General features: G+C 44.1%; 1 protein-coding gene across 7 annotated transcripts in view; it reads right to left on the bottom strand.

Annotated features, from left to right (window-relative positions):
* Positions 1-16,590, bottom strand: part of fcho2 (FCH and mu domain containing endocytic adaptor 2) — a 312,930-nt gene that overhangs the window by 225,032 nt on the left and 71,308 nt on the right. For all 7 annotated transcript variants that reach the window (XM_085990124.1, XM_085990133.1, XM_085990140.1 and 4 more), the window contains exon 2: positions 1,408-1,499. In XM_085990124.1, the coding sequence (XP_085846250.1) occupies positions 1,408-1,499 (92 nt within the window). The remainder of the gene's footprint in view (positions 1-1,407; positions 1,500-16,590) is intronic.

The following is a 16,590-nucleotide window of genomic DNA, read 5'->3' as shown; positions in this document are numbered from 1 at the left end:
TGCGACACATGCAGTCACCAACCAGGTCCCGGCCATCATGTTCTTTAACCGAAGGTTAAGATCTCACCTGGATTTGCTCAGACCAAACGTACGAAGAGATGTTGAGAGTAAGCAATTCCAGCACATTCATGAGAAGCCAACAAGGAGCTTCAATGTAGGGCAACCAGTCTTGGCCCGCGACTACCGAACAGAAAAATAGCAGCCAGGAATGATATGCACACGGCAGGGCCCACTAATGTACACAGTGGACGTTGGGGAGAACATCGTGGGACGCCATGCTGACCAGATCCTAGAGTCACAGGAACAAGTCAACCCCATGCCTCGCCCATACGTACCTGGTGAGGAACCCGACGTACAGGTCGCATCTACCCCAGAAACAGTAGCATCGGAAGCTGATGACCCAACCGACGACAGGGGGCCAGAATCGCCTCCGCACCAAGAGCAAGACACTCGGGAAAGGCGCTATCCAGAAAGGATCAGGAAGCCTCCCCAAAGACTGAATATATAAATGGACTATTTTCAGCTAACGTTGTATGTTAAAAGTGTTAATTGTAATTAGTTTGATATTTAATTGTTAAATGAGTGTTATGGTACTGTTAATCTAAAAGGGGAGGAATTGTAATGTATATACCTTTAAGGGGGGAACTACTTTTTACAGCTCATGTATACTGTAGTACCGGCAGTGACCACACCTGTATATAGCACTGAGTAGTAATCTGTACAGTTCAGTTCCAGAGTGAGCCACATTGAGTAAACACCTGTTGTACCGTTCTCCTGCAGTCTGTGTCTTACTACTGACGGACACAACACTGGAGCCTGAAACTTACAAGTTACAAATGTTCTTTGATCGACCCCAGCAATTACTAATTGGTACAATTACTTGGATTTGCTAATGTGGAGCAGTGGCCAGGATGGCAGGTAAATATTACAATCATGTTTCAGACCAAAGACAACCCATGAGAGATCCACTAGTATCAAGAACGTCTAAACTTTGAAAATACCATATTCAAGATACAGATTTCTTGTGGTCGCAAAAACTCAACCAGTTAGCCCATCAAAATTTCTATATGGGCATCAATGGCAGACTGAGCAGTGTAGAATCTGCAATCCTGCATTCCACCCAACACAGATTAAATTAATGAAAGGCTTCCTCTCTGCCAATTGTAAGAGTCCTAAACAAAATGTAACCTCCTCCAACACTACAATCCTGTGTTCCTCCAACCTTGGCCTCTTGCGCATCTCCCACTTCCTTGGTGGCCGTGCCTTCAGCTATCTAGGCCCCAAGCTCTGGAATTCCCTCCCAAAACCTCTCCATCTCTCTCTCTCTTTAGATCCTCCTTATTTTATTTAGATTTGTAACTCTGCTAATCCAGTGAAGTGTGGAAACGTCCAAAAACAGTGAAATACCTTTCTCTTATGAAGTCTGCCAAGTCTTTTGTCGATATTTGACCATGTTTCATATTATGATAAAGGACATCAAAGCCATTGTTCTTTTCCCCCTGAAAACAATAAAAAATCTGTTTTAATATTTGAACTTGAAAAGGGTGCCTAGATTTACCGTAAAGTACAAATTGTAATTTAAAGCAAAATAACACATTCGGTTTTAATTTTAGATTGTTGTACCCAAATATAAAGACGTAAAACTACAAAATAAAATTTTCAGAATTAAAACAGCATTTCAGAGGATTAAGTTATAGATGTTTTAAATGAGATTTTCAAACATACTTTCCCAAATGTCAGCTAGCTCAGTAGCATAAATTCTTTCCTCTGAGTCAGTAGCTTGTGGATTGAAATTCCACTTAAGGCTGACCACATAATCTAGGCTGAATCTTTAGTACACTGGATTGTTGGAGGCGACATCTTTCAAATGAGATGTTAAAACTGCAGCCTTGTACACTTGTTCAGGTGGAAGTCAAAAAATTCAATGGCACTATTTGAAGAGCAGTGGAATTTTTTTTCCAGTATCTTGACCAGCATTTATCGCTCAACTAAAACCAGAAAAACAGATTAACTTGTCATTTTGTCTCTCTGTTGTGTGTGGGACCTCGCTGTACACAAATTGCATACCACATTGGCCCATGTAAAAACAGTATTACACTACAAAAGTAATTCATTGCCTGTGAAGTGCTTTGGAATGTCCTGTAGCTGTGAAAAGCATATATAAATACAAGTTATTTTTTTCCCCCCATATGAAAGTTGAGTAGTCTATGACTGATTTAATCAGCAAGCTCAAAATGAAACACACAGGGCAACTGAACAAAACTAGTACAAGATTTGAGTCTTTAGTGCGCTATGCATTGCCGCTGCACATCTTTTACATCAGGAACAGGAAAAGATCACAAATGCCAGTATAATTCTATCACAATCAACGGGAGATCTGGTATAACTTTACATGCAGAGAACTATTACTTAATTGCATCACAAGCATTAAAATGGTTACTAATATTTTTGAATGCATTATAACAACCCAATTGTGGCGAAAATGAAATACATTGCCGAATTATTAGTACACACAACTATTTCACATGCTTACATAAATACAATTTTTGACTCAAGAACCAATGAGAAAAAAATTCTAGATGAGCCTGTAAACCAAATTACAGCCCATGTGACAGCATTTTTAATAATCCATAATCATCACAAATCCAAATTCAGCCTTTTCTACAAAAGCATTGCACAAACACCAGGGACCATATCTATAATATCTGCTTCAAACTATTGTACTGCTACAAAAGATGCTCCTTTCAGTAGGCAAGTAATAAGTCTACAGCACAGTCAACTAAACATTTTAAACAGAAATATACTAGTGGATCTCCCTTGGCGTGACTTAAGGTCGAGTCAGTGGATATGCTCTTATCTTTCTCAGTCATCTTCATGTTGCTGTTTTTTTTTCTCTCTGTCCTCTTCTGCTTCTCTGTCACTCTTGTGGGCAGGGAGCAGGGCGGCAGCACAAGAGTCCTGCCCCAACCTGTTCCTGGCCTACCTGCCCCCAGAAGGCAAGACTTACCATGACCCATTTCCAGCCATTTGGCCTGAAACTAGTTCACATTTGCTGACTAGTTGTGAGTATAGTCAATAAATACAGTAAAAATACACAGTGACGAAAACCAGCTTTGGGCCAGTAGCAGGCCTCTCATGCTGGGAATTGGTGAAATTCACATAAGAAGATTCTCATCAGGCTACCTTTCCCTCCCCAGTGCTGCTAAACTCCAGATACTGCCACCATCCATGTGCTGCTAAACCAAAGACCCCTCATCCACTTCAATCAAATCTGAGGAGACATCTCCCACGTGCTACCAAAGCTCAGGCCCCAACCTCATGCAACTAACCATAAGTACATAGGACCAGCAGGAGGCCATTCAGCCCCTCAAGTCTGTTTCACCATTCAATTAGATCATAGCTGATCTGTACCTCAACTGCATTTACCCATCTTTGCTCCATATCCCTTGGTACCCTTACCTAACAGAAATCTATCAATCTCAGTCCTGAAAATTTCAATTAACACAGCATCTAAAACTTTTGGGGAGCGCGATTTCCACTAACATTTTTGCGAAAAGGTGCTTCCGATTTCACTCCTAAATGGCTTCATTTTAATATTATGCCCGCTTGTTCTGGATTCCCCACCAAATGAAATAGTTTCTTTGTATCTACTCTATCGAATCCTTTTAAATCTACAATTAGATCACCCTCAACCTTCTAAACATAAGGGAATACAAGCCAATTTTATGCAACCTGTCCTCATAAGTGAACCCTTTAAGCCCTGGTATCATTCTGGTGAATCTATGCTGCACCTCTTGCAAGGCCAATAAAAAAAATATATATATCTTTCATGAGGGGCGGTGCCTAAAACTGACAGTACTCCAGATGGGGCCTGACCAAGGCTCTGTACAACTGAAGCATAGCCTCTTCATGCACTCCAATTCTGTTGAGGTAAAGGTCAACATTCCATTAGCCTTTTTACAGGAAACTTTGGTTTATCCGGAGGTTATATGTCCGGAATACTTGATCTAACGGCAAAAATCAGGAGCCGTTTTCTATATGTTTTTTTAGTTCTCGTTGCTTTTTTTTTTCCCCCAGTCAAGCACTGCAAGGTCTGTAGCTATAGCAACAGCTTCAGCTACAGACGCTTGCAGCTGCAGCCGACTGTTTTGAAGCTGTTGCTAAGCAACAGGGTTTGTTGATTCACACGGAGCTTCTCAGTTCCCTATGTTTAAACATTAACTCTGGTATGTCCGGCACTTTTGATGTTACGGCACCAGCTCGGTCCTGTCAGAAAGTTTCCTGTAATTCCTTTTTTACCTGTGCACTAACTTTCAGTGATTTGTGTACATGGACACCTAAATCCTTTTGCTCCTCCACAGCTCCTAGTCTCTCACCATTAAGAAAATATTCCGATTTGTCTTTCTTCAATTGAAAGTGGATGTCCTCACACTACCCCACATTGAACTTAATCTACCATTGTTTTGCCCACTCACGTAGTCTATGTCTCTTTGTAACTTCCTGCTCCCATCCATACAATTTACTGTGCCTCCTAACTTAGTGTCACCTGCAACCTTTGATATACAACTCTCTATTCCTTCATCCAAGCCATTGATTTTTGATGAAAAGCTGAGGCCCTAGTACAGATCCCTGGGGAACACCACTTGTCACATCCCACCAGTCAGAGAACGAACCCTTTAACCCTATTCTCTGTCTCCTACCTCCCAACCAAACCATGTCACAAGGTTACCTCTAATCCATGCGCTCTCATTTTTGAAAATAATCTCTTGTCCGGAACCTTATCAAATGTCTTCTGGAAGTCAATATAAACAACATCCATAAATACTCCCTTATCCACATGCTAGTGACCTCCTCAAAAATATCAACTAGATTAGTAATACATGACCTACCCTTCACAAATCCATGCTGACTCTCTTTGATCAACTGATACTTGTCCAAGTGCTAAGTCTCACTGTCTCTGATGATACATTCCAGTAGCATTCTCACGCTTGACGTTAAACCAGGTAACTACAGACCTATCAGTTTAAGATGCTTCCTTTCCATCAAATTGTTAATTATTCTGGTCCGTTACTCATCACTAAATCCAGTATGGCCTGTTCCCTTGTTGGGTCTAAAACACTGTTCTAGAAAACTGTCCTGAATACATTCTTGAAATTCATTGTCTTTACTACTTCAGCTGTTCTGCTTCTCCCAGTCTACCTGTAAATTAAAATCTCCCATATAAGCACAATGTTTTTGCTGCATGCTTCCCTGATCTCCATAGTTATACATCTTCCCACTACATCACTACTGTCAGAAGAGCTGTAGACAACTCCAACCAGAGTTTTGCATCCTTTTCTGTTCCTTAACTCTACCCATACTGTTTCCACTGCTCAATCACTCTTACTGAAATCCCTTTCCATTGTGTCTTTTATCGATATTGCTACTCCCTCTCCTCTCCTGATTCCCGTGCTTTCTAAAGATCTTGTAGCCTGGAATATTTAGATCCCATGCCCAGTCTGTAGCCAAATCTCTAAAGAATACTGCATTATACTCTTTCAGCTGAATTTGTACTTCCAACTCACTTGTTTTATTTCTTATGTTATATGCATGTGTGTGCAGAACTCTTAACCCCACTGACTTAGTGTGGATTTTGCCCTCCCATCCCATGATCCTATTCCTTCCCCAGTTCTGCTGACCACAGCTAAACTTATCCCCAATCTGGTGCACGTCATCAACTATCTGTGCGTATCTTGCACTTTAAAAAAATGTAAGAGATAGAAATTGAGTACATAAAAGGGAGTTATTATTGCTGATTTATGGTTTTCATGAGAAATGTACAGAATCACAAATTCAATCCCAAACCACCAATGAAAATCCAAAGCACAATGCAATAAAAACACAATGAATCTTTTTCAGTCACCTTAAATCAGTGGCCCAGTTAATTGTACGTGACATAACACCACCGTTCTTAGGAAACAGCACGTCCACCAACTTCTAGTGAGCAATGCCACAGGAATTTCACTAATAATCTCAAATATATATTAAGAGTTTTGTGCATAGCATGCATTTGCTTTGTCACTTACTTCCTGTAACATTTTCTCTGTCACAATTTGTTGATTAACTCAAAGTAAAAGAGCAACATATCAGAATTGAAGAAGTTGGGAACATAAAAATCAAAAATGAAGAAGTAGTGAGGAAACTGGTAATGAGAAAACCACCAACTCTGAATGACCACTCAAGAGAACCTATTGGTAAAACAGAGGTGGTGAACCAATTAAAATCACAGTTTTTGAAAAGACAATTTGCCCAACCATTTCCCCCCCCCCCCCCTCAGTAAGTGAAATTACAATGTCCAATGTAAAGTTTTAAACACAATAAAAACATGAAAATGTTGTATTTCACAGTAACAATTAATTACACACTGAATTGCCATTTGTGTGTTTCAGTATCTTCAGCCTGTCACAAAAGCCTAGGCTTTGACTGGGTATTTTCCCCCCACAGATTAGATGAAAGAAGTTACCAACCATATCTGTGTATGGAGTATGGGTAGTTTGCAGAATTTTTTAGGGTGCATCAGTAGGTTTCTCTGAATTAAAGTACAAGGGTTTCACCCCTCATCGTTGGGGGATTTGAGAGTTTCTTTTCTCTTTTCCAAAAGACTGAAACAAACTTGAGATTGAATTCTCAAAAGCTTTATTCCAGACAAGTTTCACACTTACAAGATTAACAACTGCTCCCTAATTATTGTGAACTATTCCATTTTGACCTCAATGTTAAACAACAATTGTGATTGATATTTAAAAAGTAAAATAAAGCTTGTTCATTGACAATGGATTTATTTTTCCTTGGTGAGTTTCAGTTCCTTTTGCCAAGTGATTTCAAGCAAGCTGGAAGACGAATTTGAATGATTAATTTCCTTCTGATTGCCACCTGTCTGTGTCAAGTATATTATAAATGTTCTATGTTCATATTAATAATTGAAACTGCCTACATAAATTTTGTCACTCTGAAATTAGATCTTCCCCCAGTGGACCCAAGAACAGAATGTATGGCCGTGATTTTACTTACCTCAGCGGGACCGTGACGGGCGGTGTCTGGTCCCAACCCCGATGCTGGCTCCATCCCGCTCTGTGAAATGACTTTCCGTTAATAGGGCTTGTTAAGCCCGCCCTGCGCCAATTAGAGGATCCCAACCCTGCTGTTGTCTCCATCCTGGTGGCTGAAATGAATTTCCTGTGATTGGCTTGTTAAGCCCGCCCAGCGCGTTTCCTGGCCAATTAGTGGAAGCGGGTCTGGTGACATCATTTCATGATGTGTCATCAGCCGGTTTCCTTAAAGGGATCATGGCCAACATTATTTTGACAGTTGTTCTGTCAGTGTTCCACAGCACTGAAGTGCTGCAAACACTGAATCACTGCACAGAGGTGCAGGGCCACACCCAGGTTCTCCCATGACTCCCTCCATGTGCTTATGGAGGGAGTCAGAGTACGTAGGGAGGTCCTCTTCCTTCCGATGGGTGGAAGACACCTCCCCAGGACACCAACACAGCCTGGTTGCACAATGCGCAGGAGGTCACAAGCAGGGATGTCGTCAGGTGGACCTGGGTGCAGTGGTTCAAACCTTTTAATGATCTCATTAGATCATGAAATGTTAGTACAAAGCCACACTCACCTTCATCCTGCTGTGCCTCTCATCACATTCCCATCACTCTGCCTTCCCTACCCTACTCCTACACATCCTTAATCACACCAACTTACCTTGCACCTCCACCCATCCCTCTCTATCAACATTATCACATCCCCACCTCACTAGCCACTACTCACACTCACCCTCATCTTAGTGCAATCATACCAACTATCAACACACAAGGGTAGCCACTTGGGTGTTTTATCCAATGTTCATGTAAAGTTTCTGTTAGTGTGCTGTCAAACACAGAGACCTTTATTTCCAACACTTTGCGTTCTTGGACAGATTTGTGTGCACCTTTGGAAGTGGCTGTGTGAGTTGCAGTGAATGGTGAGACATAATATCTGTCCCCCCAATGGTGATAAGTGTGAAAGGAATGGCTTGGGCATTATAGGGATGCTTGATGGTGTTGGGTGGTGCCAACCTGGTGCATCATGTGGCAGTCAGGGTATACAGCAAGTAAATCTGGCCATGGTGAGGCCATCCCTGGCCTCCCAGGCAGCAATGTGCTTGGGTGCTGATGCCCTGTGCAGCATCAGGTGATTGCGGAGAAAGTTGGTGTTGTTGGTGCTGCTGGTGTGCCTGGTGTTGCTGGTGTTGGGGATTCTGAGGAGTATAGGTGAGACAGTATAAAGGGCACCCATGTTGATGGAATAGATGGCAGGTGAAGTACAGATGACAGAAGCATTCTGTCAATGGTAAGAGAATTCTTCCAATTAGGTGATACTGGATGGAGAGTGGAAAGTGGAAAGCCTGCAGAATCTGTGCTGGAAATGGACTGAGATACAACTTGTGGCTGAGGAAACTGATGATGAGTCAGGTGGGAGCTTTTACTGTACATTTGAAGTTGTCAAGTAATCAGCTGGAGCAATGGCCACTGAACTCCCGCCTCAGGTTAACAGCCGTGGTCCCCAAACAGCGTGGTTCCCATGGCCATGAAGTTAAAGTGAAAAGGTAAGTTAAAAAAGCCTGTTAAGCATGTGTCAACTGGATGCTAATGAGATTAATTGGGTCTCCCAGCGCTGACAGAACAGACATTGGGAAAGGCACATGGCAGCGGGTTGATAGCGGGGTCCCAACCCACTACAGTAAACTCTTGTATCCGGCACCGACAGGACTGGGATGGTGCCGGTTGATTAAAAATTCCGGATGACAGAGGTAGGCAATTTTTAACAAAAAAAATAAAAACCAGTGACTATTTTGGCCACCGCGAGAAACTCGGAAAAATGAAAAATGGATGGATTCGGCAAGATTACCAGCTATTAAAAAATTCCGGTTGATTAGGTGCCGGTTAAACGAGAGTTTACTGTATCAAAAAAAAACACTTCCTTCCTCCGCCACCCCCTCCCCCCGTCTCTGCACCTGCTTAATATGTTACATCTCCTGCTTTTTCCAGTTCTGATGAAGGGTCCCAGACCTGAAACGTTAACTCTCTTTCTCCCTCCACGGATGCTGCCTGGCCTGCTGAGTATTTCCAGCATTTTCTGTTGTTATTTCAGATTTCCAGCATCCGCAGTATTTTGCTATTTTATTATGCAAATTGACGTGCACATTTACTTATCACATTGTGGTTCCAGGCCTTCTGCCACTGGGTGGCGCTGCAAGAGTTAGCCTAGGAACACCCATTTTGCTTTTTAATCAAATATTCAGGGTTTTTAGCCCAATTTATGAGCCACCCCCTGTATCTGACCCATTTGTGTATGCCGATTTCAGGCCTTAGCCTACCTGTTCCTCATCCACCATGGTGCCCGTCCTCAAGCCTAGTACTTGGTTTCAGGAGTACCCGTCAAACTACCCATTTGACCTATCTTTGGCCATGGCGCCCATACCTGGCCCGCCCAGATATCCACGAATAATAGTGGTCATGTTTTGAGCCTGCCACCTCGTTCTTTATGCTCCTGGCTTCTGGCTTCCCACTAAATCTGCACCCTGCCTTACCTTTGGGAGTTTTCCTCCCAACAACTGCTAAACCACCACTGGAATTGTTAAGAATTCTTTAAAAGCACTTAAGACTCATATTGCACAAATAACCTTTATAAATCTCCAATATATTCAAGAAGCTTTTAAGTTTCTTAAGCTTATGGCATACATTCTATAGTGCTGAGGGAAATCAAATAGGAAATAGTAGAGGTTCTGACCACAATCTTTCAAAAATCATTAGATATGGAAGTTGTGCCAGAGAGCTAGAGTGTTGCTGATGCAACAGCTCAGTTCATAAGATGAAAAGGGAATCAACCAAGTAACTAGAGACTACTCAGCCTAATATCAGTAGTATGTAAGCTTTAAGAGCCCATAATTAATACAGGATAAAATGGATATTCACTCAAAGACGTGAGTTAATTAATTAAGGACAGCCAGCAGCAATTTGTAAAAGGAAAGTCATATCTTCCAAACTGGGTTCTGCTTCTCTCTTTACTGCCTGCCATCTCAGCCTCTCATTTGGATTCCCCTCTTCCTATCATCTGCTGCATCCCTTCTGGCTGACTCCAGGCTTCTCCTCTCCTGCTACCCACTTCCCGCTTCCTGTGGACCTCTGCTGCTCCTCGTCTGTTTTTGCAGTGTGCTGCATTCCTACAATTCCCCTAGCCCCAGTATCCTCTCGCTCTAGTCTCCCCCTCCAACTTGCTATGGACAGGATAGGTTGGGAGGTCAGACACAACAGCATCACTATCCCGGAGTATGTCCTGTCCCACCGGCAGGACAGACCCACCAAAGCTGGCGGCACAGTGGTATACAGTTGGGAAAGAGTGGCCCTGGGAGTCCTCTACATTGACTCCGCACCCCATGAAGTCTCATGGCTTCAGGTCAAGCATGGGCAAGGAAACCTCCTGCTGATTACAACCTACCGCCCTCCCTCAGCTGATGAATCAGTACTCCTTCATGTAAGGGCAGTAGCAAGGGCACAGAATGTACTCTGGGTGGGGGACTTCAATGTCCATCACCAGGAGTGGCTCGGTAGCAACACTATTGACTGAGCTGGCCAAGTCCTGAAGGACATAGTTGCCAGACTGGGCCTGCAGCAGGTGGCGAGACAACCAACACAAGGGAAAAACCTACCTGACCTCGTCCACACCAATCTACTTGTCGCAGAAGCATCCGTCCATGACGGCATTGGTAGCAGTGACCACCGCACAGTCCTTGTGGAGACGAAGTCTAGTCTTCACACTGAGGACACCCTCCATCGTGTTGTGTGGCACTACCACCGTGCTAAATGGGACAGATTCAGAACAGATCTGGTAGCTCTAAGCTGGGCATCCACGAGGCACTGTGGGCCATCAGCAGAATTGTATTCCACCACAATCTGCAACTTCATGGCCCGGCATCTCCCTCACTCTACCATTACCATCAAGCCAGGGGACCAACCCTGGTTCAATGAGGAATGCAGAAGAGCATGCCAGGAGCAGCACTAAGCGTACCTAAAAATGAGGTGCCAACCTGGGGAAGCTGCAACACAGGACTACATCCGCAAAACAGCGGAAGCAGCATGCTATAGACAGAACTAAGCAATCCCACAATCAGCGGATCAGATCAAAGCTCTGTAGCCCTGCCACATCCAGTCGTGAATGGTGGTGGACAATTAAACAACTAATGGGAGGAGGAGGCTCCATGAATATCCCCATCCACAATGATGGAGGAGCCCAGCACGTGAGTGCAAAAGACAAGGCTAAAGTGTTTGCAACCATTTTCAGCCAGAAGTGCCGAGTGGATGATACATATCGGCCTCCTCCTGAGGTTTCCACCATCACAGAAGCCAGTCTTCAGCCAATTCGATTCACTCCACGCGATATCAAGAAACCGCTGAGCGCACTGGATACAGCAAAGGCTATGGGCTCCAACAACATCCCGGCTGCCGTGCTGAAGACTTGTGCACCAGATCTAGCCATGCCTCTAGCCAATGCCCAGGACATCGCTGCAGGAGTTCCTCCGGGCATTGTCCTAGGCCCAACCATCTTCAGCTGCTTCATCAAATGACCTTCCCTCCATTATAAGGTCAGAGGTGGGGATGTTTGCTGATGATTGCACAGTGTTCAGTTCCATTTGCAGCGCCTCAGAAAATGAAGCAGTCCATGCCCGCATGCAACAAGACCTGGATGACATTCAGGCTTGGGCTGATTAAGTGGCAAGTAACATTTGCGCCACACAAGTGCCAGGCAATGACTATTTCCAACAAGCGAAAGTTTAACCACCTCCCCTTGACATTCAACGGCATTACCATCGCCAAATCCCCCCACTATCAACATCCTCAGGGGTCACCATTGACCAGAAACTTAACTGAACCAGCCACAATACTGTGGCAACAAGAGCGGGTCAGAGGCAGGGTATTCTACGGCGAGTGTCCCACCTCCAGACTCCTGAAAGCCTTTCCACCATCTACAAGGCACAAGTCAGGTTGAGTGATTGGGCAGAAGCATGGCAGATGCAATATAACTTGGATAAATGCAAGGTTATCCACTTTGGTGTCAAAACAGGAAGGTAGATTATTATCTGAATGGCAATAGATTGGGAGAAGGGGAAGTGCAACGAGACCTGGGTGTCCTTGTGCACCAGTCGCTGAAGGTAAGCATGCAGGTGCAGCAGGCGGTTAAGGCGGCAAATGGTATGTTGGCCTTCGTAGCGAGAGGGTTTGAGTACAGGAACAAGGATGTCTTGCTGCAGTTGTAGAGGGCCTTGGTGAGACCACATCTTGAGTATTGTGTGCAGTTTTGGTCGCCTTATCTGAGGAAGGATGTTCTTGCCATGGAAGGAGTTCAGCGAAGATTCACCAGGCTGATACCTGGGATGGCAGGAATGACGTACGAGGAGAGATTGGGTCGATTAGGCTTATACTCGCTGGAGTTTAGAAGAATGAGAGGGGATCTCATTGAAACTTATAAAATTCTGACAGGACTGGACAGACTAGATGCAGGAAGGATGTTCCCGATGGTCGGGGAGTCCAGAACCAGGGGTCATAGTCTAAGGATAAGGGGTAAGCCATTTAGGACAGAAATGAGGAGGAATTTCTTCACCCAGAGAGTGGTGAACCTGTGGAATTCTCTACCACAGAAGGCAGTAGAGGCCAGTTCATTAAATATATTCAAAAAAGAGTTGGATATATTTCTTAAGGCTAAAGGGATCAAGAGATATGGGGAGAAAGCAGGGACAGGGTACTGAATTTGGATGATCAGCCATGATCGCATTGAATGGCGGAGCAGGCTCAAGGGGCCAAATGGCCTACTCCTGCTCCTATCTTCTATGTTTCTGTGAGTGTGATAATACTCTCCACTTGCCTCGATGAGTGCAGCTCGAACAACACTCAAGAAGCTCAACACCATCCAGGACAAAGCAGCCCGTTTGACTGGCACCTTATTCACCAACTTAAACATTCATTCCATCCACCACCAGCGCACCGTGGCTGCAGTGTCTACCATCTACAAGATGCACTGCACCAACTTGCCAAGGCTTCTTCGGCAGCACCTCCAAAATCCGTAACCTCTACACCTAGAAGGACAAGGGCAGCGGGCGCATGGGAACACCATCACCTGCAAGTTCCCCTCCAAGTCACACACCATCCTGACTTAGAAGTATATCGCCGTTCCTTCATCATCACTGGGTCAAAATCCTGGAACTCCCTAACAGCACTGAGGGAGTACCTTCACCACAAGGACTGCAGCGGTTCAAGGCGGCGGCTCACCACTACCTTCTCAAGGGCAATTAGGGATGGGCAATAAATGCTGGCCTTGCCAGCGACGCCCACATCCCGAAACGAATAATAAAAAAAAGTAGGCACAAGGGAGGGTCTGACCACATGGACCAAGAGGGTCGTTGCAAATCACTAAAAGCAGCAATACAGGTTAATAAGGCCAGTAAAGAAAGCAAACAAAACACTGGGGTTCATTTCTAGAGGGATAGAATTGAAAAGCAGAGAAATATTGAACTTTTGTAGAACCATGGTTAGACCACACTTGGGAGTACTGTGTACAGTTCTGGTCTCCACATTATAAAAAGGATATAGAGGCTTTGGAGGAAGTGCAAAAAAGATTTATACGGATGAAACGAGAACTGAGAGGTTATACCTATCAGGAAAGATTGAATAGGCTGGGCTCTTTTCTCTGGAAAAGAGAAGGCTGAGGGATGACCTGATAGAAGTCTGTTAAGATTATGAAAGGATTTGATAGGGTTAGGGTTGCAAAGGGGTGGAAAGTTTCCGGGAAATTTCCGGAAATTTTCCACGGGAAATTTTGCCCAAAAAAGCATATGCTAGCATAATATTGTTTTTTTTGTATTTCTTTCTTTTTTTTCCCCCCCACAGGTCCTCTCTTAAAATTACTAACAGAGATGGAATCTTAATTATTAAGGAATTTCTTAATCAATATATGTTTATCTTCTTACTTGGCTTGTTTTAATAATTACAAGTTTTGTGTGTGACTGTGAACAAATGTGTCCTGACTGGTTGGATGAGTGGATGAGCGATTAGCTCCCTCTATTTGTAATATTTGCATATCGAATTGTGATTGGCCTGCAGGCATCTGTAAGACTGCTATAGTTTTTTTTAAGATCCAGGTTAGGGGTCCTGAGGGAAGCCATTTTGTTTTCTGCTGATGTTGTGATGATGCAGTAAGTAAATCAGACTTTATACCAAATAAACCAGTTACTTGTTGAACTCTGTTGTCCTTCAATTTAAAATATACAAAATAATACACTATTGGTGATGTAGCGTCGTGTGTGTACAGGTCATGCTTCCATCACATGGAGCATCAGCAAAAATGTACTCACCCTGTTGCAATCGTGCTGATCGACCGCAGTTCGACACAGAGATGAATGCCCTTTATTTCTCTGCATAGAACAATGCCACGTTTACCGTCGGATGTGTGGAAGCATTTTACCCCAGGCATTAAAGATGGAAAGACTGTGTACATGTGCAAACACTGTAGAAAGCCATATGTAAAGAATGCCACAAAGATGCAGCAGCATTTATCCAACGATCTTGGATCACAAAAGGTCTTTGCAGTAGTTACTGACAATGCTGCGAATATGAAGGCTGCTTGGGCTCAAGTGGAGGAGGCCTACCCTCATATTACGTCTATTGGGTGTGCAGCTCATGGGCTTAACCTGTTCCTCAAGGACATCATGGGTTTGAGAACCATGGAAGCACTGTACAAGAGAGCCAAGCAAGTTGTTAAGTATGTCAGGGGAAAACAGGTAGTTGCAGCAACCTACAACTCCAAGCAAATGACAAAGAACAAGAACACCACACTGAAGCTGCCCAACAACACTAGATGGGGTGGTGTTGTCATAATGTACAACAGCCTTCTGGAGGGTAAGGAGTCGCTGCAAGAAATGGCAATATCCCAGTCTGGGGATATGGAAACCACCATCAAGAAAATACTGCTGGATGATGTGTTTTGGGAGAGAGTGGTTAGCAGCCTTAAACTACTCTCACCAGTAGCATCTGCAATTGCTCAGATTGAAGGAGATGACGCTGTCTTGTCAGATGTTCTCAGGCTTTTTACTGATTTAAAAGAACAAATCAGCATTGCCCTACCCACATCCCTGCTGCTCAAAGCAGAGGAGAAGGCAATTGTTCAATTCATACAGACGCGTCAAGAATTTTGTGTCAAGCCGATTCATGCTGCAGCATACATGCTGGACCCAAAGCATGTTGGGAGACCAATACTTTCTGGAGAACAGATCAACAGAGCGTACAGTGTGATTTCTACCCTCTCACACCATCTCAATCTGGATGTGGGCAAAGTTCTGGGAAGTCTGGCAAAGTTCTCTACCAAGCAAGGTCTTTGGAATGGGGATGGGATATGGGAATCATGCAAGCATATCAGTGCACATACCTGGTGGAAGGGACTTTGTGCATGAGGCCCTGTCACCTATTGCATCGGTGATACTCCAAATCCCACCTTCATCAGCGGCCTCTGAACGAAACTGGTCACTTTTTGGGAATACGCATACAAAGGTGCGCAACAGGCTGACTAACAAGAGAGTGGAGAAACTGGTGGCTATCCGGGCGAACCTACAACTTATTGAGCCAGATACAGAAGTGTCCACCACACAGCTAGACACTGACACAGAGGAGGAAATGGACACGTCAGAGCCAGAGTCAGAGAATCAGGAGGAGCAATGAGGAGTAGAAGACTCAGAAGACTCATGAGTAGAAGACTCAAAGGGGCAAAATAAGGACAAATTACAGGCTAAATAAGCTGACGCTCTTTTTATTTTATTTTAGATGGGTCTTTTTTGTGGGGGTTCAATAAAGTTCAAAATTATAACCTAAATAAAGTTTTGAAAGCCTGTTTTTATTTGTATGGAACAGTATGTCTATTTTGACGACAAAGATAATATAAGGGTCAGAGACAAAAACCATCAGTGTGCAAAAAAACTCAAAATTCCCATAAATTCCCAAAAATTCCCATGGAAAGTTTCCTTTTTTAAAAATTCCCAGAATTTTGCAACCCTAGATAGGGTAGATGAAGAGATAATGTTTCAGGGATGGGGAGAGTTACCTGGACACTTTGATCCAGGAGGCAGTCACAACCCTTAGGTTAGGTAGTGGTCAGGGACAGGAGGGTGTGACTGCAACTCAGGCAGGTAAGGGGACCCCAGGTGCAGTGCTGGAGGAGCCTCAGCCTTTGCCCTTGTCCAATAGGTATGGAGGTTCTTGCTGCCTGTGTGGATGAGGGAAAAGCCTGTGGGATGGATGAGCAAGCTGACCATGGCACAGGAGGCCATTCAAGTGGGGGTAGTGAAAGGGAATATAGTTGTGGTAGGGGACAGTATAGTCAGGGGGCTAGATACTGTTCTCTGCAGCTGCGACCGAGTGTCGAAGGTTGTGCTGCCTGCCCGGTGCCAGGGTTAAAGACATCTCCTCACGGCTGGAGAAGAACTTGGAGTGGGAGGAGCCAGTTGTCGTGGTCCAGGTAGGAACCAACGACA

This window comes from Somniosus microcephalus, chromosome 1 (genome assembly GCF_052327205.1).
Source record: "Somniosus microcephalus isolate GS21.2 chromosome 1, FLI_Smic_1.0, whole genome shotgun sequence".
Classification (NCBI taxonomy): domain Eukaryota; kingdom Metazoa; phylum Chordata; class Chondrichthyes; order Squaliformes; family Somniosidae; genus Somniosus; species Somniosus microcephalus.
This window is presented reverse-complemented; position numbering and strand designations above follow the sequence as displayed.